Source organism: Zootoca vivipara, chromosome 2 (assembly GCF_963506605.1).
Source record: "Zootoca vivipara chromosome 2, rZooViv1.1, whole genome shotgun sequence".
NCBI classification, from domain to species: domain Eukaryota; kingdom Metazoa; phylum Chordata; class Lepidosauria; order Squamata; family Lacertidae; genus Zootoca; species Zootoca vivipara.
In genome coordinates, this window is record NC_083277.1 from 42,681,856 (window position 1) to 42,706,455 (window position 24,600).

The window sequence follows — 24,600 nt, forward strand, 5'->3', positions numbered from 1 at the left end:
AAAAGGCACTTACAAACTGGGTATTTCAATGTTTTTTACATATTCTTTCCTTGGTGCTGAATCTGACCCAGTTTATAGCTGTCCTTCCCAAAATGCCACCCCCACGTATATTATGATTAGCTTAAGAACTAATTAAATTATACCTCTTTTACATTCTGTGTTCATCCCAAATGAGTCATAGTAATTAACAAAGAACCACTTCCAATATCTGGTAAAATGGTGGGGCAATGGGACAAATTTGCCACCCTGCAATTAGGCAGCAATGCTGCACAAACCTTCATGTGGCTGAACCAGGCCTTAAGAGACTCAAGTATAGGCTACACTGAGAATATCCAAATATCTGTGTGTACTCTGCTGCTCACTTTTCTCTACCAAATATTTACAGTATATTCCTGCATATAAGACTACTTTTTAACCCAGGAAAATATTCTCAAAAGTCGGGGGTCGTCTTATACGCTGGGTCGTATTTCTTATATGGTGAGTATATCTCAAACTCTATATTTTAACTGGAAAAGTTGGGGGTCGTCTTATACGCCAGAATATATGGTATGTCAAGAATATACGGTATGTCAATAAATGATTCACTTCAAACACAATCAAGATTTAATTTGTGAGATAATTAATGGCTTTTTCTTTCTTTTTCTTTCTTTTAACCACACAAACAAAAAGTATCAGTTTCATTCCAACTGGGTGTTCTCTCAGTAAATTATAAACCAGTGTCTTGTTTGGTGTCTTCAAACTGAACAGGTTCAATGTCTGGAGGGAGAAATGCCTAAACACACAAGAAGAATACTTCATAGTATCAAAACTCTTAACTGCATTAACACAAGGAATTGTATCAACGTCTATATTTCACTATATTTCACTGTTCCTTCCCTGCTTCTGATAGACAAATGCTGACTAGAACAGAAACATGAATTATTTTACTAACTTTTTGCACTGGAGGATATTAGTCTGTTGTTTTAAAGAACTAGTTATAAAGTTCTCTTTGATATTTCTGATTTCATTATGTTTCACGCTAGTTGTTTCCTTTAATACAGACAACTTCAACTTTCCAATAATTTGTGGTTATGAATTTTCATATCACATATTTTACTATACATGGGTTTGCCCTTCATCAACTGACACAGAACTGAGCAATGCCCAGTGTTAGTTTACTATGCTCAAGTTGGGAAACACAACAAGTAACATTAAAGGACAAGTGACATTTCAGGATCACCACAATCATGGAAATGAGCAGCTGGCTAAAGGTCACCTGCTACAGGTATGCAATCTGTATTAGACTTTTCCATATGCCCTTTATTCTTTCTTCATTCTATGATGGCACATAAACAGAAGTTCAGCAAGAGTTACTGAGAGACAGGTATAAGAATCCCCCTCTCCCTTACAGCCCTAGTCCACAACAAAGCGTACACATTGTATAACCTATCTTAATTGGCCAGCAGGAGCCAAAGCATCCCACACTCCCAACCACAAATGAAATCTAGCAGGACAGGTTTTTTTTCTGAAAGTCAAACATCTGGGAATCAAAAGTTGCCCGTTTCCCCACAGCAAGTTTGTCCCTAAGTGTTTATTCCAACTACTAAGACAGTCAAGCTGCATACATAGGTTTTATAAACACATGCAGTACAACTATTCTGAACTTAGCCAAGACCAGATTCCTCGTATGGTAGGCCTACCAAGCAAGGGTAAGTTCCCAATTGCCTCTAAGCAAGCAGCTTGTAATAAACACAAGACAATGTAGTAATTGCCATGGAAGCAACAAAGACAAATCCACTACCCATGTGAGGAATTAGGGGTCTTGCAATGGAACCCAGGCACCTTATGTTTAAACCATATGCCTGAGGAAGAGAATACTAGCCTAGCCTCTGCTCTCTTTCAGTTTCAGAACTGTGGGTACCAACTCCAAAGGCATGATGGAACAGGACACATAGGGTTTGACGTGGCCCTGTGATACTGCTGACATGGGTCTGGCTCCTATGTCTGAGCAGCTCTTCAAGCCAGGAAGGTTTGTCTGGCACAGGGGTCCCCAGACTTACCGCGCAGTGGGCCGGTGCCCGCCGCGCCGACCGCACGGCGGGCCGGAGGGCAGGGGAGTGCGCGCGCAGCGGGGCGGAGGGCAGGGGAGTGCGCGCCCGTGCGCATGCGCACACGCACACGGGCGGGGGAAAAATCGCCGAAAATCCATTTTGCGCATGCGTATGGGCCTCTCCCGACCCGGAAGTGCATCGGAAATGACCTCTTCTGGGTCGGGAGAGGCCCATACGCATGCGCAAAATGGATTTTCGGCGATTTTTTGCCGATTTTTCTGATCGTCGCCGTGCTGCGCGTCGTAAGAGCGGGCGGCGGCAGCGGGCGGCGGGGGTCGTCGCGGGCCGGATTGGGAGGCCGATTGGGCCGCATCCGGCCCGGGGGCCGTAGTTTGGGGACCCCTGGTCTGGCATCTTCCCTATTTATATTTAGGCACCGAACAAAAATGTTCCTCTTCAACCAGACCTTTGGTTGATTAATATTCTGTTGCTGTTGTTTATTCAGTTAGTTGTGTCCGACTCTTCGTGACCCCATGGACCAGAGCACGCCAGGCACTTCTGTCTTCCACTGCCTCCCGCAGTTTGGTCAAACTCATGTTGGTAGCTTCGAGAACACTGTCCAACCATCTCGTCCTCTGTTGTCCCCTTCTCCTAGTGCCCTCAATCTTTCCCAACATCAGAATCTTTTCCAGGGAGTCTTCTCTTCTCATGAGGGGGCCAAAGTATTGGAGCCTCAGCTTCAGGATCTGTCCTTCCAGTGATTAATATTTTAGAGCCTTTTAAATGTATTTTAAAAGTTATTATTTTGTTGTTTTTTGTTTTAACTATTTGTTTGTGCTTTTATCTTGTATTTTTAATCCTGTGAACCACCCTGAGATATTGTGATGAAGGGCAGTATATAAAATAACCACCACCACTTACCATCTGCTACTAGCTCTTAGATTGAAAGGATGAAAGAGAACTATGTGGGCATAATGCTGCAGTATGTTAAATGCAGCAGTGCCATGAAGAATGCATGCATAGCTCTATCCCAGGAGTAGGCAACCTAAGGCTTGTGGCCAGATGTGGCCCAATCGCCTTCTCAATCCAGCCCGCTGACGGCCCAGGAATCAGCATGTTTTTACATGAGTACAAGGTGTCCTTTTATTTAAAATGCATCTCTGGGTTATTTGTGGGGCATATGAATTTGTTCATTCCCCCCAAGATATAGTCCAGCCCACCACATGGTCTGAGGGAAAGTGGCTGAAAAAGGTTGCTGACCCCTGCTCTATCCCATCTCCATTTATCAGATGAGAAGTAGCTGCTCAGACAAGTAAAGCAGAGGGTAAGTGATAACTCCAGAATATATAGTTGAAAGATTGTAGTAACCACCTTAAGCCTGTATCCTTATTAAGCAATAATAAATCTCACCAATAATGCCAACATTCAAAGGCATAGCTATATGCAATCATACATACCCAGTTAAAACCCTTTTTAAAAATATGTGTTGCCACAAGTTGCCATAAGCTAAAAATTAGCAATTAAAGACTGAAATCTTTGGCTAAATTTTCTAATTTTGTAACAGCTGGCCTGTCACTGATATCTCTTGGCAGATAACTTATAAAACAATAATAGTTAACAATAAGTATTCTTAAAAGGGCCTGAAAATATTCTGAAAATAATAGTATGGAATATAACAGTCAGAAGGCTGACAAAATACTTTAAACTACTACAGTCTACTCCCTCAAGCAAGGAAAACTGACTTCTGCAAAGAACTGAACCAGGCTGTTACACTGTTATGATAATGAATGCCAGACAATGCATTTTTAAATGGTTTGTTTTCTTTTCCACATAAAAGTGCTACACTACATTAATGTTCTTTAATTCATGTTTCAACTTATGAAACTCACATTTTGGCTTGTCCCATCGTGTTTCACTACTGCGCAAAATATAGTAAGACTTTGAACAAACATTCTTAATGCACCCATGCTGTGCCAAATTAAGCAGCCAGCTGGTATTTTTGCTAATATATTAATTAGTAGAGTAGTCTTCAGCAAAACATAAATACTAAACATAGATAAAATAAACAGCAGGTGATAAAGACTTACAAAGAGTAGACACATGAGAACATAGCAAAACATTTTGTTTTTTGATAGTTACTGAAAGCACTAGTTAAACCAATGTCACTTAAGCTACCCCAACTTTAAATTCCTTTCTCAGCATAAAATACTGATTTGAGTTTCCAGTTCAGTCCCTGCTGGACAAAATCAGGCACTACAAAGCCTCTAAATATTTAAGCAGCAGATGTCCTTATTGGAAATACCTAGCAGAGGATAAGATGACATATAGTGTATATGTACCAACTTCATCCTACTTGCAAAAAAGAAAAAAATACCTGAGTGTATTTAAAAAAACTCAATTCCCCAATTCCTCTTGATATATCCATATACACCTTCAGGAAATATCGTACAGTTCAATACTGTACCAAGGTAAACCACAACAGCTAGGAAAGCTCCACCCATATTTATGCATCAGCTGCTTAAAATCTAATTATCTATTACCAAAGCTGAAATATTCTTGCCAGAAAACATAAAAACCAAATAAGCCACAGAAACCAAATACAGCCACGTTGCTTTAGATAACCATACTTTGGAGGTGGGTCCCACTGGGATAGTTGCTATATAGAACAACTTTCTAATGCTCCTTTGGTTCCCATAAAATGTTTGAAGTTTGAATTACAATTCAAGAAGACTAAAAGCTACAATTATTCCACTAAAAAACAAAGCAACTATTTCACTTAAGTACTGCACACCCTGGCATGGCAAGCAAGAACTAGTTGCAACATTAGCTGTACCACTTGATCTTATCAAATTAGAATACCACAGAATTTCAAACCATTGTCATCCAGTGGACCAACAAGAGTTTTGGTATTCGGAGGCAGAAATTAATTCCCACCATAGTTCTAGACTCAAAAGACATACTGACATAGCTGCCAAGTCTCCCGTTGAAAAATCTGGGATCAGCAGCGGCGCAGCACTGGAAGTTGCTTCTACGCATGTCTGAACATGCGTAGTAGCAACTTCCGGTGCCGGCGCTGCCCAATTGCTGGTGCCCAGACATGGGCAGAGCGGTACCCAAAATCGGTTCAGCCTCCCTGGCAGGTAGGAAATCGGGGGGGGGGGGGGTTACGGGATTTTTTTCTATTCGGGATAACAGCGGGAAACGGATTAAAATCCGGGGGTTTCCTGCGAAAAACAGGAGACTTGGCAGCTATGCATACTGAACCAGGAAATAAACACTTAGGAGTAGGAAAAATAACTGCTGAATATGCTGTTTGCACACCACTAAATATGACATAGCAGTGTTGAGGGTCAAAGGTTAACATTAACAATTGGGGTAGAAATGCAATTATCCTGAAGCTACTTCCCAGTTTTGACTATACAGTATGTCAGTACAATGACATCTCTCAAGAATGTTCAATGAACAAGTGTACTAATTATTTTAAAACACTTTGTGCACCAATGTTACAAATATAAATAGTAGCCAAAAATCTATCCTCTTAAGCACTATTCCATTAGCTAAACTAAAAGCAAAGAAGAAAGTAATTTGCCTCAGGTTGAATCATCATTTTGCTGTACAATTTCAGGTCAGTTACAAAGACTTACTAAAGTCAATCAACCATTGATCAAAATAATAAACATCAAGCTCATTATACTTCTCCTTAGAAATATAGATTGCCTTACCTTTCCTGTCTTGTGGTCAAACCAGACAAGCGCATGGTTCCTAGACAAAACCTTACAGTCAAAGGTAGCGTTATTCTGAGCTGGTCGACATCGAGCCACTGAGCGGCCAATTTTGACAGGTTCATCCAGGTAGACATGACGTTCTTGAAATGGGTGAGAGTTCGGGCGGCAAGTGAAGATAGCCAAGGCTGAAGGCATTGAGGATAGATATGTGGTGCCACACCAACCAGGGCAGAAGAGGAACTCTTCTTGATCCAAGCCACCCTCCACAGTTGATAAGCAAAATTTCCACAGCACTTTACATTAAAGCAGGGCAAACATTACCTGCAAGTGAGATCTAACAACTCATACCTTCAGTGTGTGAACTAATGCTGGCAATAATCCAGTAAAAAAGCCCCATTGTTTCTTTCAGTAAGGCCGATAGTAAATCTAAGATGTTCCACTTCAATCCATCTCTCTCAAGAATATGAACAAGCATCTGAAGACTCAGAAATGAAACAGAACTTGTTAAATTAAGGTGGGGATGGCTATAGATCCAAGTGGATGACTCACACACAAAATACTTGTTCGGGATGCAATTGGCTCTGCTCTCTTCCGTAAACACTGCCCAAGATTTTCCTCAATAGAGAGAAACAATGGAAGATTCAGAGAGTGGGAAACAGAAGATGAGAGGTTTACAAGACTGGAGCAAAAACTGGAGAGCCACCAGGAAGACTTTGCAACAAAGGCAGTTCAGCTGATCCAGGAGTAAGTCCCACGTTCATCTTCTTCACACATCAACTCACAGTCGGCAATGTGGGAGGATGCCCAACTAATGAGTAGGCTCTCTCCCGTCCCCCTCACCAAGACTGCACAGGCCCAGACTGAGCCACCGATCTGATCATTCAGGAAGTGGCAGTTTTATTATTTCCCCACGGAGCTATACGGGGCTTAGTACACCTGGAGATGCATGCCAGCCATTGCACAAGACGGTCTTCTCGGGGGAAGGTGGGGGGGAGGATAAACTGACAGCAGGTTAGGGACGCCTGACGGAAGCCAGAAGTGCCGCGATCGTCCCGACAACGGTCTCGAGCAATGCAGATGCCTCGTCGGCGCCGGAGAGGTTCCTGGGTTGGCGGGATGCTGCCTGGCGGGACTGGCGGAGGGTGGCTCCCGGAGCAAAGGCTGCAGACAGCGAAGGTGGCGCCTGCCTGACGAAGGCCGGTGGCAGCTCCCTCCGTGACTCTGCAGGTGGCTGCTGCGAGCGAGGACCGCGCTGCCTCCTTCCCTTCTCCTGAGGAGGGGAGGGGGAGAGAGGCGCCTTTCCGCCCTGCCCTGGCGGGGCTCACAGCCCCGTTCCCGCCGACGGAGAGGCCTGGAGGCCGGGGCGCCTTCCGAGCGGGGCGCCTCCTTCGCTCTCTCTCAGGCAGCCGCCGGCAGCGAAAACTTTCCCTCGACCTGCGAAAATCAAAACAAACCCGGTCAAGAAGCCTCGGGGGCTCAGGCGGGGCCCGAAACCCCGACGACGACGCCTCTCGCCCGGCCCCGGGGGCTCCGCAGAAGCGCACGCAAGGCGGCCGGGAAGGGGCGGCTGCGGACGGAGCAGGGCGCCCAGCTCCCCTCCCTCCCCACCCACTCTTACCTTCCCAGCAGCAGACGGAGCCGCCATAGTGACTGGAAACCTACCCGGTGTAGCAGCAGCAGCAGCCGCGCTGCCGGGGAGGGGGGGAGGGAGTTGGGAGGGGGAAGGAGGAGCCGCTCGGCGATGGGCCTGGCCAAACCGAGGGCTGACGGCCGCCCATCCGCTACTACGCAGGCGCCTGCCCGTCAGGTGGCACATGCGCACGGAAGTAGGTGAAGGTTTCTTGCGCTCTCTCCTCCCTCCCCGCCCCCGCTGCTGCCTCGGCTGGCATTTGCTGCCCTTAACCTAGCGTGGCCTGGTGAATCCGCTTCCGGGTACCCTAGGTGGCTGTCTCTATATATACTGTATATATCTTATAAATAAGAAAGATGATGTAATAGTCCCTTAGAGACCGAGGAAGAAGAAAGTGCTGCAATTTAAATTTTGCAGATTTTACCTTTGGGGCGGGGGAATGCAGTTAAAAGATCGCATTCGATATGATCGTGGTCGGGTGGCGATGAAACAGGGCTGTTTTTTTTTTTTTTTGCTTTCCCCCGTGGGTGGGAAGGCGAAATGAACGCGTTAGTGCCCGAAGGCGCAAATGCTCTAAAGGAAACTGACAGGCGGCCTCCATAGGACTTCAGGAGATATCCTTGCTTCATATCATCGCGGCTCCACAAGTTATGTAGAGCAGGTGCTACGATTCCGGTAAATCTAGTGCAGCAGGAGCCGAAGGCTGTAATCTGGCACTCACCTGGGAGCAAATCCCATCAGTGGTGCAGTTAGCTAATTTTAGACTCTGGACTTAATGCAGGCTCTCTCCTCCTCCTCCCCCCCACCTGTTTGAGATGGTAATGCAGTCATGCCTTGGTTTAAGTACGCTTCGGTTTGAGTACTTTCAGTTTAAGTAATCCACGGACCATCTGGAACGGATTAATCCACTTTCCATTACTTTCAGTGGGAAAGTTCGCTTCAGGTTAAGTACGCTTCAGGTTAAGTACAGACTTCTGGAACCAAATGTGTTTGTAAACCGAGGTACTACTGTGTTACTTACTACAAACTTACTACAAACTCTGGTAGACCAGCCCTGCCACGTTTGGGGTCCCTCCTGCTGAATGGGGCACTTAAGGTCTGGGACAGAGTCCTGGATTGGCAGCCCTACTGAGGCCTATTGAACTCAATGTTATTCTTGTTTTTTTCAGTGGATATGTACAGGATTTACTCAGAAACCCCATTTGCATGGACTCCAATCTAAGCGTGCACAGGCTTGTTGTTTGTACACTTGTACACATCAACAATCAAATTAGAAAGGACAGAGGCAAACACTGAATAAACCCCAACCCAAAGGTGGAAGATAACTAGCTATAGACAGTGGCACTTTCAAAAATTATACTGTGAGGTTTATTTGGAACTATGGTAAGTGCAACTGAAATGCACTTAGGGACGCGGGTGACGCTGTGGGTTAAACCACAGAGCCTAGGGCTTGCCGATCAGAAGGTCGGCGGTTCGTATCCCCGTGACGGGGTAAGCTCCCGTTGCTCGGTCCCTAACAGTTTGAAAGCACGTCAAAGTGCAAGTAGATAAATAGGTACTGATACAGCAGGAAGGTAAACGGCGTTTCTGTGTGCTGCTCTGGTTCGCCAGAAGTGGCTTTGTCATGCTGGCCACATGACCTGGAAGCTGTACGCCGGCTCCCTCGGCCAATAATGTGAGATGAGCGTCGCAACCCCAGAGTCGGTCACGACTGGACCTAATGGTCAGGGGTACCTTTGCCTTTGCCTTTGCCACTTAAATGCATACATAAACCCACTGGTGGCAAATACCGGTACCTGCTCCCAGGTTACCCGTGAGGGAATGTGGCTGAAAAGAGTTCCCCACCCCTGCTTGAGGAAGTTGGACACTTGAGGGTGCTTGAGGAAGTTTATGAAAGCTTATTTCCCTGTAGCTATATAGAGTTTCCAGGTCTTGTAAGATTTGCTAGAGTCAATCAGAATCTGCGTTGGAACATACACAGGGATCTGCTATCCCAGGCTAACTTACAGAATAGAATAAGAGCACAAGGTTGCTTGGACAGGAAACACTCAGGGTTGTAGTTTTAAGGGACAGAAGTGACGAATCCCTCTTTGTTTAACACATTCTGCCGAAAACCACAAGTCCCAGAGAGCCTTAGTTCTTGCTTACATTTCCAGTGCACAGACAGGAGAAACCATCAGAGTGTAATAGCAGCAGGAGGAAACAAGCCCCATAATAATCAGGGACATGAGATCCCAAGGACAGTGGGAGGCAGTACTGCTGATAGGATTTAAGATGTATTTTCGGCCCTTTGCTATAAGCTCCCAGGGCAGGTTACAACAATATAACATACAATTATAAAAACAAATGAAACAGTTATAATTATAAAAAAACAAGTAAAACCATTCCAGCCAGAACAGGACAGTATAAATTCCACAAAAGAGGTGGGTCCCACAAAACAAAATGCATTAACTTTCAAAGGCCAGGGGAAAGATGTGAGTAACAGTGCAGTCCTGTACATGTCTAGTCAGAATTGTGCCCAGTGGAGAAACTACTTCTGGATAGGTGGGGTAAGATTACAGTCTGAATAAGTTAGGCCTCTGATCTTCAGCATGCACTGATCTTCAGCAGAAGAAGTGACAATAGAACTGTAGAATTGGAAGGGACCCTGGTGGTAATCTAGTCCAACCCCCTGCAATGCAGGAACAATGCCTAAATCAATGCAATAATGTATAATTAAGCAACAAAACAGCTTAACATAGTTTTGTGGAACATTTTACTTCCCCAATTCCAATATATAATATGGTATAGTAAATCACCCTAACAAAGAAAAAGGGCACTTACTTCTGCTTCCTTGGGTTCATTTTTGTTTGAAAAACCTCATAGGGCATATTATAGCACAACGCTTTCTATTGTCTAGGATAGAAGTCAGAACTGGATCTGGCTAGGGGCAGGGTGTGTGTAGCAAATTTGACATGTAAGTGAGATTGGCTACCTGTCAGTTACCTGACAACACAATGGTGATGTGGGGTGACCCGTTGTCAGTGTTTTGGAATCAAAGGGCAAAGTCACAGCACTTTGCAAGTACCTACATTGGTGGCACTTCCAGAGCACCACTTTCAGCAGCCGCATCTGACACCATATTTGACAATATTCATTTGGGATATTTTGTGTTCCCGGTCTCTTACTCAGAGGTAAGCGCAATTATGCTCATGGGCTTTATAACCTGGAAAGTATACTGAACACCATAATTTTATTCATGTCTACTCAGAAGTAAACACCACTGATATCATTGGGACTTACTCCCAAGTAAGTGCCATACTTCCAGAAATTGACCTCAGTTTGGCAATTACCGGTAGGCTCAGGAAAAAGCTCCAAGTCTTGTAAATGGGAGGGGTTTTTTTGTAACATTAATTGTTATGCTACTGCGAGGTGGATGCTACAGGGCGGATCCTCCCAACAGGCCACTAGTTCCTCACCCATGCCATAGGCAGTACACCATCAAATACTTCATTTAGGATCACTCCCCCTTTCCTATACTGTACCAGTATCCTGTCCATGCTCTAGATTTCAAGGTTGATGCAAATACCCATGGCTCTAATGTGACAAATTCCATGTAAACTACCATTAAAGGAAGTGCTTTCCATTCCATTTGCTGTATGTATGTTGTTTCTATTTTCAAGTCCTCATATAATTGCTAACGTTTGTTATTAATCTCAGGCCCTTGCTTGAGATGTCATGATGGCACATTTTGTACTATATGTTTTTGTATTCTAAATTCCTTTCTGTCTTGGTTAAAGATGTTATCGTGTGTAAACATGGGTGTGTTTCTATGTGTGGGGAACAGAGAGGCCAGTTCTGCAAATTCTTACATGCTAATTGCCTCACTCTTACTGCATGTACAGTTCTCCTAATTTAATGGATCATATAATGACGTTAAGCTACTCAAAATATTTCTGCAGGTGTGTAACTGTAGCAGTATGGCTCCATTATTTAAGATGCAGCCTTTTTGGTAATATTTTTAAGCAACATTAAATATTAAGAATAAAATAATTACATATTGTAAACAATGAACTCAATAAGGGATTTCAGAATAATTTAGGAGTGATCCAGTGAAGTAAACTAGAAAAGGGCTTAAATGCACTTATTCAGTTTGCAGAAACTGCCATTTAGAAATGATGGGTTTTTGACAGATGTTGCCTCTTTTTCATCCTTACTAGTTTTTTGCCATGGTACACACCTGCTCAGATAGAGTTGCTACCATAGACAAAGGAAAGGTTGCCACACATCTCCGTAATTCTATGATAGTCATCATAAGTAAGAACCTAATTGCTCTTATTTGCTGTTGTTGTTGTTGTTTAGTCATTTAGTTGTGTCCGATTCTTCGTGACCCCCATGGACCAGAGCACGCCAGGCACTCCGGTCTTCCACTGCCTCCCGCAGTTTGGTCAGACTCATGTTCATAGCTTCGAGAACACTGTCCAACCATCTCATCCTCTGTCGTCCCCTTCTCCTTGTGCCCCCCCATCTTTCCCAACATCAGGGTTTTTTCCAGGGAGTCTTCTCTTCTCATGAGGTGACCAAAGTATTGGAGCCTCAGCTTCAGGATCTGTCCTTCCAGTGAGCACTCAGGGCTGATTTCCTAAAGAATGGATAGGTTTGATCTTCTTGCAGTCCATGGGACTCTCAAGAGTCTCCTCCAGCACCATAATTCAAAAGCATAAATTCTTCGGCAATCAGTCTTCTTTTTGGTCTAGCTCTCACCATATATATATGCTATATATACCACATATAGATGTATAATCCCATCTGCACTATACATTTAAAGCAGTATAATAGAATGGCATTCTGCAAAGAATCCTGGGAAATGCACTTTGTTACAAGCAACAAGTATCAGAGTATCCTGGGTAGAGGGGGTTGATTGTTAAACCAGTTTGGGAATTGTAGCTCTGTAAGGGGCATAGCAATTCTCAGCACCCTTGACAAACTGCAACTCCCATTATCCTTTAGGAAAAGCCAATATAGTTTAAAGAAATATGATACTGCTTTAAATATATAGTGCAGATGGGGCCTAAGAAATCTTGAAGATGGAAAGACTGGAGAAGCTTCAGGAAAAGGAAATGTGATATTCAGGTTGGGTTTGGTTTTCTTCTTCCTGGAAGGAATCTGGGGGGGGGGACACACATTTGTAGGAGCCATAAGACAGAAACAGCCTGAAGGCTTCCTAGCAAAGGAAGAAATGAACGAGAGGATGAGGACGAAGGGGAAAGATAGGTCAAGGTTAATGGAGCAGGCTGCAGGACTGCAGATGCAGTGGAGAAACTACTTCAGGAGCAAGAAGCAGGGAAGGAGGAGTGTGTAAGAAACTGGGTATGCAATGTGAGGAAAGCAAGGAACAGACTGGAGGGGTCAATAGAAATTCAATGCAGTTCTTGTCTCCTTAAAAAAAAAACATTACAGAATATTTAGCTGAGGCAAAAGTAAGAGCTAAGGAGTGAGAACCCTAAATGATGAAAGGTTCACAAATAAAAGTAATTATTACGGTAAGTATTTAACCCCACTAGTGATCCATTTTTTATCAATCATATCATGTTTTATTATTTTGTGTGTACAGTTTTGTACAGTATATATTAAAAAAATATGAATATAACCATGATCTCCTGGTATATCTAAGCATGCTTAGAATTATCTAGCTAAAAATAATATTAAATGCAAGGAAATATGTTTATGATCAAGATGTCAGTTCTTTTTTAAAAAAGGGAATAATAATCTGTTATTTTCAGTGTTCAGAGTCTGAAGTTAAGGCAACATTTCATAAGACTAGACACAAAAAAAATGGTAGCTGGCATATCATGATACTTGACCTGCAAAATGACTTGAGCTAAATCAAGGGTCCAGAAATTAATATAGAATTTAGATAATAATTTATGGAAAGTTACGCAATACAGACAACCAGTTCTGACTACACTAATCTACTTAGACCTTGCTGCTGCCTGGCAGGTTGCCAATGCTTATCAGCATTTTTTTGCCAGGAAAGCTTCCCATCATCCTTTCATAAAAAACAAACTAGCTAAAATGCATCAGTTAAAATGCTTTAGGGAGAAGACAAAGCTGTTTGGTTTACAAAATGTCAGCAAATGTCCTCTTGTGCTGGCATATAGAAAGAAAGGGCAGTTCAAAATGTTTTGGTAAAGTACACGTCCAAAGTTTGCAATAAAAATGCAAGACACTAAGTAGATTCTACTTGGTTCTACTTCAGAATAAAAAAATTAAGACATTTTGTAGGCTGTGATTCTATAATTAAATTTAGTTGTCAGCTCTGTGTGAGAGTAGAACCGTGAAAGCTTGAAGGGGGTTGTCGTTATTTTACTGAGGCCTGAAATGGAGATTGGGGGAATTAAAATCATATTTTTTAAAATGTTTGCTTTTTCAGAATGAAGGAACATTTTAAAACAGTGTTTTAAAACTAATAGCTTCAATAGGGATGTGAAACCTGAGGCCTAAGAGCCAAACAACGCCCTCCAGGCTTATCTCTATTTCCTCCCCTATGACTCTCCCCGGGCCCACACCTCTCCCTGTATCTGATCTGCACCTTCCTCAAATGATTGTAAGATGTCATTGAACTGTGATAATACCTCCTGCTTGACTGAATGGTCATGTGCATGTGTAGAAACTCCCAAATTTTGTGTGGCTGAAATGCAGCCTCACAATCAAAAGTCAACATCACAGCCATTGCTTCACCCGGTCTTTGCCTCTGGCCCCATGCATTACCAGGATGAACCCAGGTCTCCTTGCCACTTCAGGAAATACAGAAAATGCCCCTCCCACCCTGCCACCTGCTCCATGGCCACCAACCACCACAGCTGCCTCTTCCATGCATGCCTGTCTCCCCTGCTGCCAAAAAAACCCGCTGCCAGGTGCAAAGGAGGCAGCCACAGCAGCGTGTAGGCCTGGAGGTGGTGGAGGCAGTGGCAAAAGCAGCAACACAGCGTTGGGCAGGCACGAAGGAGGTGGCCGTGGCAGCAACACGAGTCGGTGCAGAGGAGGCGAAAGAGGCGAGTGACAGAGGAAGCCGGGTCTACTGCCTGAGACAACTGCCTCACCTCGCCTCGTGGGCTGCTGGGATGAGGCCTGCAGAAGGTGGCCCCCATGAGAACGCTAGTCATAGTAGTGATTTGTGATTCTGATGATTACATCAAGCTACAACCCGATCCCTCCCACCTGAAAGAGAATGTTTTAAGTTGGGGGGCAGTCATAGGTCAGTGGTAAAAACACATGTTTGTATGCGTATATTCCCAGGTTCAGTCTCTAGCACAGGCTTCCTCAAACTTGGCCCTCCAGATGTTTTGAGACTACAGTTCCCATCACCCCTGACCACTGGTCCTGCTAGCTAGGGATCATGGGAGTTGTAGGCCAAAAGCATATAGAGGGCCAAATTTGAGGAAGCCTGCTCTAGCATATCCATATCGTAGAATCCTATGTAGCAGGGCTGAGAAAGTTCCCACCATTAGCCTTGCTGGCTGGCACTGATTGGAGGTAGGAATCCAAAAACATCTGAAGAACCACAGGTTCTCCACCATCACCATTTTACAATCACCGAGTTAGACTTTCTGGATAGATGATCTCTGGAACCAAGGAAACAGGTCCTTTTTGCTGGTTACCCTGCACCTATGGAATTCCCTCACTCAGGAAATACACATGGCCCCAATAGGTAAAAAGGTAGCATTACTAAACTGCTTCTGGCGCAACAGAACACTGTGACGGAAACCAGAGTGCACGAAGCTCACCCCATCCATTGCGGGGATTCGAACCACTGACCTGATCGGCAAGCCCAAGAGGCTCAGTAGATTAGATCACAGCGCTACCCGCTATGGCCCCGTTATTTGGACATGGACATATAAGTTATTTCAGTCTGCTTTTTATTAATTGCCATGAGAAATTAACTGCTGCTTCTCAATTTTCAGCAGGTATATTGTGTTTTTAAATGAGTGGGTGATATGTTATTCTTATTCTGATTAAATTTATATACTGCCTGTTATCCGAAGATCTCAGGGTGGTTCACAATATATTTTATGATGTTGATGATGCTCTTATTATATGATATATGGAATATGATATGAGAATGCAATTGTCCTGTGATGGAATATACACCCCCAAAAATGGATTCAGGGCAGCTAAATTAATTTATGTTTATAAACATAACTGAATTGCCTTCAGCTGCATTATAAATATATATACACTGTATATAAAGAACATTGTAGGGGTGTTTGTTTCTTGAGCTCTTTAGCGTGACGTGTTTGTTTCTTCTGTTTCTGAATGATAACACTGATGTCTACAAAGTGGCAGGGATCCAAATAGATAGGTTGGGAACTCAAGGGTTTGGACATGCCCAATCATTTGTTTTGTTTTGAACAGCAGTCCCTAATGCCGTATCACAAACTGCCTTAAATTTCAAAAGAGATTTGCCATAAGCAACAGGGATCTTGTTTGAGAAACATGATTACAAAGTATTTATGAGGATGTAGAATAAATTGAGTGATTATTTCCATACATGTTACCTTTTCCAGACCCAAATAATAAAACCTTCCTTTTTGTAAGCAAATAAATACAATAGTGAAGTTTTCTATTTTCAGCTATTTTCCTAGTTGGAAAAGGCAAATATATATACAGTAGAGTGCAATTTACCCAGAAGCAAGTCCTACTGAATTCAGTGACACTTATTTTCAGGTATCTGAGGGTTCAGTTCAAACTATAGCATTGACTATATTTGTAATTCTTGTTTGAATAAAATTAACAGGAATGAATAAAGGGCCTTGCTGGACCAGACTAAAGGCCTATCTAATTCTGCATCCAGATGCCTATGGGAAGCTCACAGTTATGGCATAAGAGCAGGCATCCCCAAACTGCGGCCCTCCAGATGTTTTGACCTACAACTCCCATGATCCCTAGCTAACAGGACCAGTGGTCAGGGATGATGGGAATTGTAGTCCAAAACATCTGGAGGGCCGAAGTTTGAGGATGCCTGCGTAAGAGCAATAGCTTCCTGCTGTTGTTGCCCAGTGACAGGATATTCAGACACACCCTGCCTCTGATTCTGAAGGTAATTTATAGCTATCAAGATTAGTTGCTGCTCCTTATTTCCCATTAATTAGTATTTTCAAGCCATTCAGTTGGTGGCCATCACAACAACAAGTGAATAATATGTACGGTACCTTTTGCAAATGTCAATTTTTGTAATCAGGTTTATACACCCAAATACAAAATATTGTATGAGAAGCTTGGCTCAGGCTGCAACACTAAATGCTCTTACTAGGAGCAAGCTTCATTGGAGTTCTGAGTAAACATGCTTTGGTTCACACTGTCTCTCACACAACCTTAGCACATTCTGTAGGAGCAAAAGGTTCTCATAGTCGAGAGTGGCCCCCTATAGGCAACTTTAATTTCACACTGTTCCATCGCTTATATAAGTACTGTACTGTACTGTAATTTAATTGTCAAACTTACAAAGGCTAGAATGTACATTTGATTAAAATGCATTTTCTCTTTGCAGTAGAAACATCTACAAGGGACACATTCCAGATAAAATACGTTATTAGCATAATTTGTGAAAGCTTCCCTAGAATATAAGTCTAGATTGAAGAGAGAGAAAACATAGACGTGTGCTTCAAGGCACTAATCTAACTAGTTTTAGTCTAGCTAATAATTATAATGCAATTAATGGTTACATAATGCTTAAGGTTCACAGTACCTTTATCCCCAAGAAATAGAACTACAGGAGACATAGTGAGGACTGAGGAGCAATTTCCTGGTTTGTTTTAATGCGCATTTTCATTCATGGAAAATACGTCAAAGCTCTTTTTAACCTTTACCATGTAAAATGAAAGAAATCAATAAATTATTAGAGCTCCTCCTCAGAGCTAACTATCAGAGCAACTATTCAATGTTTAATTCAATCACTTGCTTGTTGAAAAATTGATAGAGCTAATCTTTGAAGCTCCAAATGAAAGTTCTGTAATGTGATTGTAAAATTTACATTACATTAGTTAGTGTAGAATTTAAAAAATCACTTTACAGAATATGCATGGGGGTGGGACCCTCTTTTTGGTGTCTTGTGAAACTGCCCTAACACCTTTACATTGGTGATAAGCAAAATGCCCCCTTCTCATCTGGATACCAGAGCAGGTCTATATAATCATGTATGTGCTTGGCTAGCCAATCATTTATATTAGTTAATGACCCAATTTTGAACTGAGGAAAGCCAGAAAGCCAGAAGTATTGGCTCTATCTTAGGGAAGCTGTGCAGCTACATGGTGTGGCATCTGCTTTCCATGCAGAGGCTCTCAGGTTCAATCCCTAGCATTATTTTTTATTATTCCTATTATTTATTAAGTTTTTGTATCGCCCCTCACCCAAAGATATTAGAGTAGTTTACAATATAAAAACACAAAAATACATACCATAATAACAAACAAAAACAATACCTCTCTATAGTTTAAAAGGCAATAGGCAATAGATTATTTAATTAGCCAAAGGCATGGGATTTCTCCCCCATCCCAAATCCTAGTGCCTGCTATTTGTGTCAGGATAAAAGCTCCCATTGGTGCCAGATCAGATACAACTTCAGTGCTACCCTAGGCTTGGGTGCAGATCTGTGACAGGCATCTTATGGAATGTAGGGGGGGGGAGTTCATAGCAGTTGCATAGATACACCCCAAATCAAAGTGAAGTATAGCAGCGGGAAGGATGGAATTTACCCATCCCCACATGAGTATTAAAAATTGCACCTTCAAATTGGAGAGGAAAATATATAGGTGTTGATATATATTCAGGATCAATTCCTGCATATAAAGATGTAACTTATTTTATAAACCACCCAAAAAGCTTAAAGGGTACTAAAAAGCTTTGTTTGCTGTTATTTTGAAAGTTCATTTGTAAGCTCCTTTGTAAGTTGCCTTGGAAGACCCTTTGAGAGCAAGGTAGCAAATACTGTACCCTACAAATGTGGGTTGCATATGAATTATGCAGTTAGAATTCTGCTTAATGTTCCTGGTTGCAAATAGAGAAGAGACCTGTAGTTATTCTGGCTTCATTAAAGCAAAGTCAAAATCATTTGTGTGTGTGTGTGTTTTTGTCTATAATACTGTACCAGAATGGAGATGAGAAGCCTGCCTCAGTGCATGGGACTGGATCAAATGCCACGACCTTAAAGTGCTTCCCAACCTTACGCCAACAAAGTTGCCGTTTTAAAGGGCCTTGAGCTAAATATAACCGGAGAAGCGCCTGGAACGCTCTATGGCTGGGTATTCAAGGTGGTGAAAAGGCCGATTTGAAAGTACAGTAATATGGGTAGGAAAACTCCTTCCCCTGAGGTTCTGTAGGCTACCACCAACCTAGTGAACATAGCATATTCTTTGGGAGGTTTTTTTTTTAAAAAAAAATCCTTGAAGAAGCTTCCTACACCCCCTCCAAAGACGGACGAAATACCCCCCCTCCTTTCTGCGGCCGCCAAGTGCTATTCTCCTCCCTTCCGCTTGTCTCCACCCCTATGATGCTCGTTTGGACTCTTCCGCCTCCCTCTTCTCGGTCTGCTGTGGACGTTCCCATAGCGTAGTGGGAGGGGGGAAGGTTTAGGGGCGGCCGCGGCCCCAGAGACGCGTCACGTGACCCTCCCTCGGGGTTTCTGGCTGAACCGGCTGCACGGCGGCTTAAGGGGAGAGTGAGGGGGGATCCGGCTGCTGCTCGGCTGCCGGCGGCCGTTTCGGTGCGGCGCCGCCAATCACTATGTCCCTGCGGAAGCCGGGCGATGGCGGCGGCGGAAGCGCGAAGCGGGCGGGCTCCTCGGAGGAGGCTCGGGAGCTCTCGGAATGCGCGCCGGGCGGGCGCCTGGTGCCGCTGCTGCCTTGGGACCGCTTCTCGGCCTGGCTGCACTGTGTGTGCGTGGTGGGCTTCGACCTGGAGCTCGGGCAGGCAGTGGAGGTGAGCGGGGAAGCCCTTAGGACCGCGTCCTCCGACCAGGAGAGATGCGGCGGGTTCTGGCTGCAGGTGGGGAAGAGGGCAGGCAAAGGCGGGGCTGGCTCGTTTCCTTTGCCCGGGGGCTGACACGGGTCGTGGGAATGCTGCTCGGCGAGGATGGAGTGGAGACTCGCCCGACATCTCCTCGGGGCGCTGTAGGTCGGTGTCCAGCTCCTTGGCTTTGTAGGCGGCTGTGTTTTGCGCCCGGCTGTCTTTGTTGATACAGCGGCTCTTAATCGTTTTTTTGGCGCGTTATGTATTATTGCTATTCAGGAAAAAAGTACTGCTGCTTCCAGAGAAGAGGGTGTCTCTATTTCCCCCCCGTTTGCTGGTTTTGCTCCGCATGTTGTTGTTGTTGTTTAGTCGTTTAGTCGTGTCCGACTCTTCGTGACCCCATGGACCATAGCACGCCAGGCACTCCTGTCTTGCACCTTTGTCCATGGAGTTTTCTTGGCAGGGATACTGGAGTGGCTTGCCAGTTCCTTCTCCAGGTGGATCACGTTTAGTCAAAACTCTCCACTATGACCTGTCCATCTTGGGTGGCCCTGCATGGAATAGCTCATAGCTTCTCTGAGTTATTCAAGCCCCTTCGCCACGACAAGGCATTGATCCATGAAGGGGTTTGCTCCGCATAGTAATAGCAAAAGAAGACGAGTGTAACGTGTTTTGAAATGTGCGGAGTTTGGGCTGCTCTCCTTTTATCAGCTGCTGTTGCTCTCAAGAGCCTCTACTTTCCTTGTCCAAGAGCAGGCATCCCCAAACTGCGGCCCTCCAGATGTTTTGACCTACACCTCCCATGATCCCTAGCTAACAGGACCAGTGGTCGGGGAAGATGGGAAATGTAGTCCAAAACATCTGGAGGGCTGAAGTTTGGGGATGCCTGTCCAAGAGGCTCCGTTGTTTCGAAAGCGGGAAAGGAGGCTGCTTCATTAACGAAAGTGATAGCAAAAGGAATAAAATTTTAAAAAAGAGCGCTCTTGTTACAGGGGTCCTTCAAGATTGGCTTGTTTGAGAAAAGTAGCTACTGTATTCCGCCCAGACTCTTTTCCCAAGTACTGTACCTTTTTAGTCCAGGATTTGTTTTTCATGTATCAAATGCAGTATGTGACTGGAAGCAAAATACAAGGTTAATTGTGATATTTGGGTCTTATAATTTTCCTCATCAGTTCTCTAAAAAACTCAGTTATAAAAATTGGATAACTCAGTCTAAACCACCCTAATAGCCCTGTGAGGCAAGTTAAGCTTGGGAGACACGGGGTGGACTTCAACATGTGCAAGCATTGCATCTTTCTGGATGGAATGATCCTGGTGCCTTTTTTCTCATGACCCAGTCAATTTTGGGGCACAGAGGAGGAAGAGAAAGGGGAGGCCATGTTGTGCAAGTGAAAGTCCTTGGGATTCCACTGATGGGGTGCATTAGGAGAAGGCAGCAGAGAGTGATAAGCCCAAGGCTATACGTACTTGATTGCTGAGGATCATTACACTGTGAGCTTTATTGTAAAGGGCCATTACAGTTGTCACACGGTAATGGTATATTAGTGTTTGTTCAGTGAGCCTGGAAAGCGTAAAAGCCATATCTGAACTCAAGTGAGGGGCAAGTCTGTTCTGCAATAGTTTTTGTTGGGAGTTCCGTTCATATCCAGAGCGCATAAGACACTGTCATCTATCTACATGCATCCTGATCTTCAGCTTTCATTGGCCTTCACCAATTTGTATTAACTAAGGGGGTTATTATTTATTTATTTAACTGTTTATAATCCACACTTTCATAAAATATATCAAGGCAGCTTACAATAAAGATATAGAATCATAGAACTGTAGAGTTGGAAGGGACCCTTAAAAATCTTATTTTGAAGGCTTGTCTAAAGAGTACAGTTGACAGAAGACTTCTGAAAGAGATAGGGAGTTCCACAGGGCACATAAAAGACTTAGTTCCTTTGTGTTTTATGAACTCCAATCATGTTAAGATATGCATAATAGATTACAGTTGGTCCCAAACTTTTCACTCTGGGGGACGGGGGAATATCCTGTAAAATAGTGGATTCTATAACTCTAATGTATTTGGAGTAGATTAAGTATGATAATCCAGTTTAACAAAATTGTGCGTGTCTTATGATCATAGACCACAGTCCCGAGTTCCAAATCTATTCATGTAGCAGCCTACTCCCACCCCAAAAGAACTGATTAACTTAGGACATTTTCATTTGTTTATTTTTTACCTCTTGCTAGCAGCGGCTGAAAGAGAAAGAACCTCCAGTTGTTTGTCTCCTCTTGAGAAAATTAGTGTGCAATGGTCATTGGAGTGTTAAATTTTAATCTAGAAAACCCAAGATGTGTATCCCTGCCCAGCTATGAAGCTCACTAGGTAACCTTGAAACAATTCTATAACAACAGCAAGAAACAACAGAAAGAGTAGCTTTGCAGGGGGTGGACTAGATTGGGTCCCTTCCAACTCTACAATTCTATGATTCTAGTAGTATTGTATATTTAAGAAATAATAAATAACTAAATAACTTAAAACGTGACAACTGCATACAGTCGTACCTCAGTTTAAGTCTGCTGCAGTTTGAGTACTCTCGGTTTGAGTACTCCGCGGATGCGCGAGTTCCACGACGCGTGGATGCGCAGAAGTGATCTGCGCAGCGTGCACGCATGCGCAGAAGCGCTCTATTGGTGCTCCGTTTGAGTACTGCTCGGGGAGCGAATGGCTCCCCGGAACGAATCGCATCTGTAAACCGAGGTACCACTGTATATGTCTCTCTGGCTCCTTGAAGGAATAGGTGATTCAAATGGACTAAATTACATTTCACACGGCAGAAGTGTAAACCTGTGACTGTATTCAATAGTGAGTTTTAGATTCTTCAAACATTTTAAAAATGCACAGTGGCACTTTCCATTTAAATACTGATATCCTTTTAGATCCCTCTGTAGAATAGAAAGCTGACAAATTCCAAAGCAAACACACTTTTAGCCTCAGCTAGCTATATACATCCGGCACATTATCTTAAACGTCTTAAAATGATAATGTATGGTAAGCAGGGTTGAGGAAGTGGATGACCTCCCTCAACCACTGTGGGCAATTTTGACAGGTGGGTGCAGCCACTCACCTGTCAGTTACCCGACATCAGGTGAAGCTTTTTTCTTTGCCTGTGCTGTTTGAAATCAAACTATGTGGGCAAAAGGTACAAATTTTGCACATATTCCTGATCAGCCGATGGTCAGTTCCTGCAAACTCTGCTTCCTTTGCCATTGCACTTTGAAATCACATTTCATGGGCAAAGGTACAATGGTTTGTAGGCACAGAGAGTCAGCTGATCAGGAATGGCTGCAAACCCTGCAATCATTAGGTCTAGGGCAGGCTAGGCTCATGGGCTGGAAGTTCGCTAGAACTAATGTTAACTAATGGACATCCAAAAGACAAAACGCTTGCAAGCCATTATTCTGATCGGTAAACTGAAATCTTGTAATGCAATATGGTCTTTTTGGTTCAGTTTAGACTGTCTTTGAAACTATGGAGGTTTGGAATGTACACAATCTCTTTGATGTTAATCCCTTCCTCCATTTCTAGGTTGGTCTAACTGTGATAGCTGAATCAGGCAAAAGGTTAATGGTAACCTACAAAAAAATTATTTATAACTATTGTTTTAAATTGGTTTACAAAGCATTTGTAGGATAGCACTAACCGTTGTTGGCTTCTTTCGAGATCATGGAGAGCTATGGCTTGAGCAACTTGCAAATTAAGAAGGGAAATGGTAAGAGAGAGGGGAGTCTTCGGCACATTCCTGATCCCTAATCTGCAGTTGAGCTATAGCATGTACAGTTGAAAGTGTGGGTAAATGCCAGGATCTGTCCAGGTCTTCTTAGGCCCCTATGCCTGGGCAGGACGTCTGGAACACCTTCAGCATACACCCGGGAATCATGGACTCATAACTGGGCTTTATGAGCACCAAATCAGCAGTGAACAGCAGAAGCATTTGTAGAGGTTTCAAAACATTCCTCATTTATTTCTATTAACTACTGCATATTTACAGATCTGGCTTTGTGAGTGTTACAGCCTCTCACTTAGCCATCTTGTCTACAGAAGATATTAAACTGCACACAGCACACGGCAGAGAGCAGAGTCAGGACTGAAAAACAACAAAGTAACAATTCCTAACTGTTCCCTCCCAACAGCAGATATCACCAGATTTTCAGAATGGGAGGGGTGAAAATGCTCACAACCTCCCCCTTTTCATTCTGACCATTATGAAAATCTAGCACAAAAGCAATTTCTTTACATATATACCAAGTTGTTCCTTATTAACAGCTTTAGTCAAAGCATCAGCAGGTATTTCTTTCCCTGGCATATATGAGACTTTTACAACTCCCTTCTGAATGCATTCTCTGGCACGGTGCAATTTGATTAGCAAATGTTTTGTTCTTTGCTTGCACCCTTCTGAATGGATTAGTTCTATGCAGGCTTTGTTGTCCTGATAAACTTGAACTGGACAACAAATTTTTACTCTCATATCCTCACATAGTTGCAACAACCACTCTACATTCATGAGGGAAAAATTTAAAGCGTTGAGTTCTGCTTCACATGAACTCATGCTTATTGTTGCCTGTTTCTTACAAGACCAATCAAATAGGCACTGATTGTACAAATAACACACACCTGAGGTGCTCTTGCCATCAGTTGTATCACTACCAAAACTGGCATCGGCATAGATCTCAAGACCTCCAGATTTTTGGCTAGTAAGCTTCAACCTGTAATGCATAGTGCCTTTTAAATACCTAACTATGCGTTTCAGTGCCTTCCAGTCTTGCACTGTAGGTTGATTTACATATCTGCTGAGCAAATTTACGCTAACAGCAATGTCTGGTCTTGTGCACCTTGCTATAAAACTAAGTTTACCCAAAACACTTCTGAACAATGTAGTGTCAGGAAAAACATTAGCATTAGTATCATGTTGGTACCCTGTGACCATGGGGGTGTCTACAGAATTGGCATCTGTCAGATTTAATTTTTCAATCACATCATTGATCTTACGTGATTGATGCAGCAAAACATCACCTTGCTTATTTCTCTCTACTTCCAGTGAGAGATAATTGCTGACTTCCCCTAGGTCTTTCATATCAAAATGCTTTTGCAGTTTTGCAAGAGTGGTTTTGTAAATATTTGCATCCTTCCAGAAAAACAAAATATCATCCACAAAACAAATGCAGTACAATTTGTGCTGGTTAG

At 43.4% G+C, this 24,600-nt stretch overlaps 2 protein-coding genes across 21 annotated transcripts in view; one reads left to right on the forward strand and one right to left on the reverse strand.

Annotated features, from left to right (window-relative positions):
- The window catches only part of SLMAP (sarcolemma associated protein), an 88,027-nt gene extending 80,530 nt beyond the window's left edge, over positions 1-7,497 (reverse strand). For 19 of the 20 annotated variants that reach the window (XM_035106398.2, XM_035106390.2, XM_035106400.2 and 16 more), the window contains exons 1-2: positions 7,374-7,497; positions 5,753-7,189 (exon numbers count right to left, since the gene is read on the reverse strand). In XM_035106398.2, the coding sequence (XP_034962289.1) occupies positions 5,753-5,950 (198 nt within the window). In that variant the 5' untranslated portion in view covers positions 5,951-7,189; positions 7,374-7,497. The remainder of the gene's footprint in view (positions 1-5,752; positions 7,190-7,373) is intronic. The other variant, XM_060271420.1, reaches the window with a different exon arrangement.
- An 11,468-nt stretch (positions 7,498-18,965) lies between these two features.
- Positions 18,966-24,600, forward strand: part of DENND6A (DENN domain containing 6A) — a 30,833-nt gene continuing 25,198 nt past the window's right edge. The window contains exon 1 of the mRNA XM_035106377.2: positions 18,966-19,340. Coding sequence (XP_034962268.1) covers positions 19,146-19,340 — 195 coding nt within the window. The 5' untranslated portion in view covers positions 18,966-19,145. The remainder of the gene's footprint in view (positions 19,341-24,600) is intronic.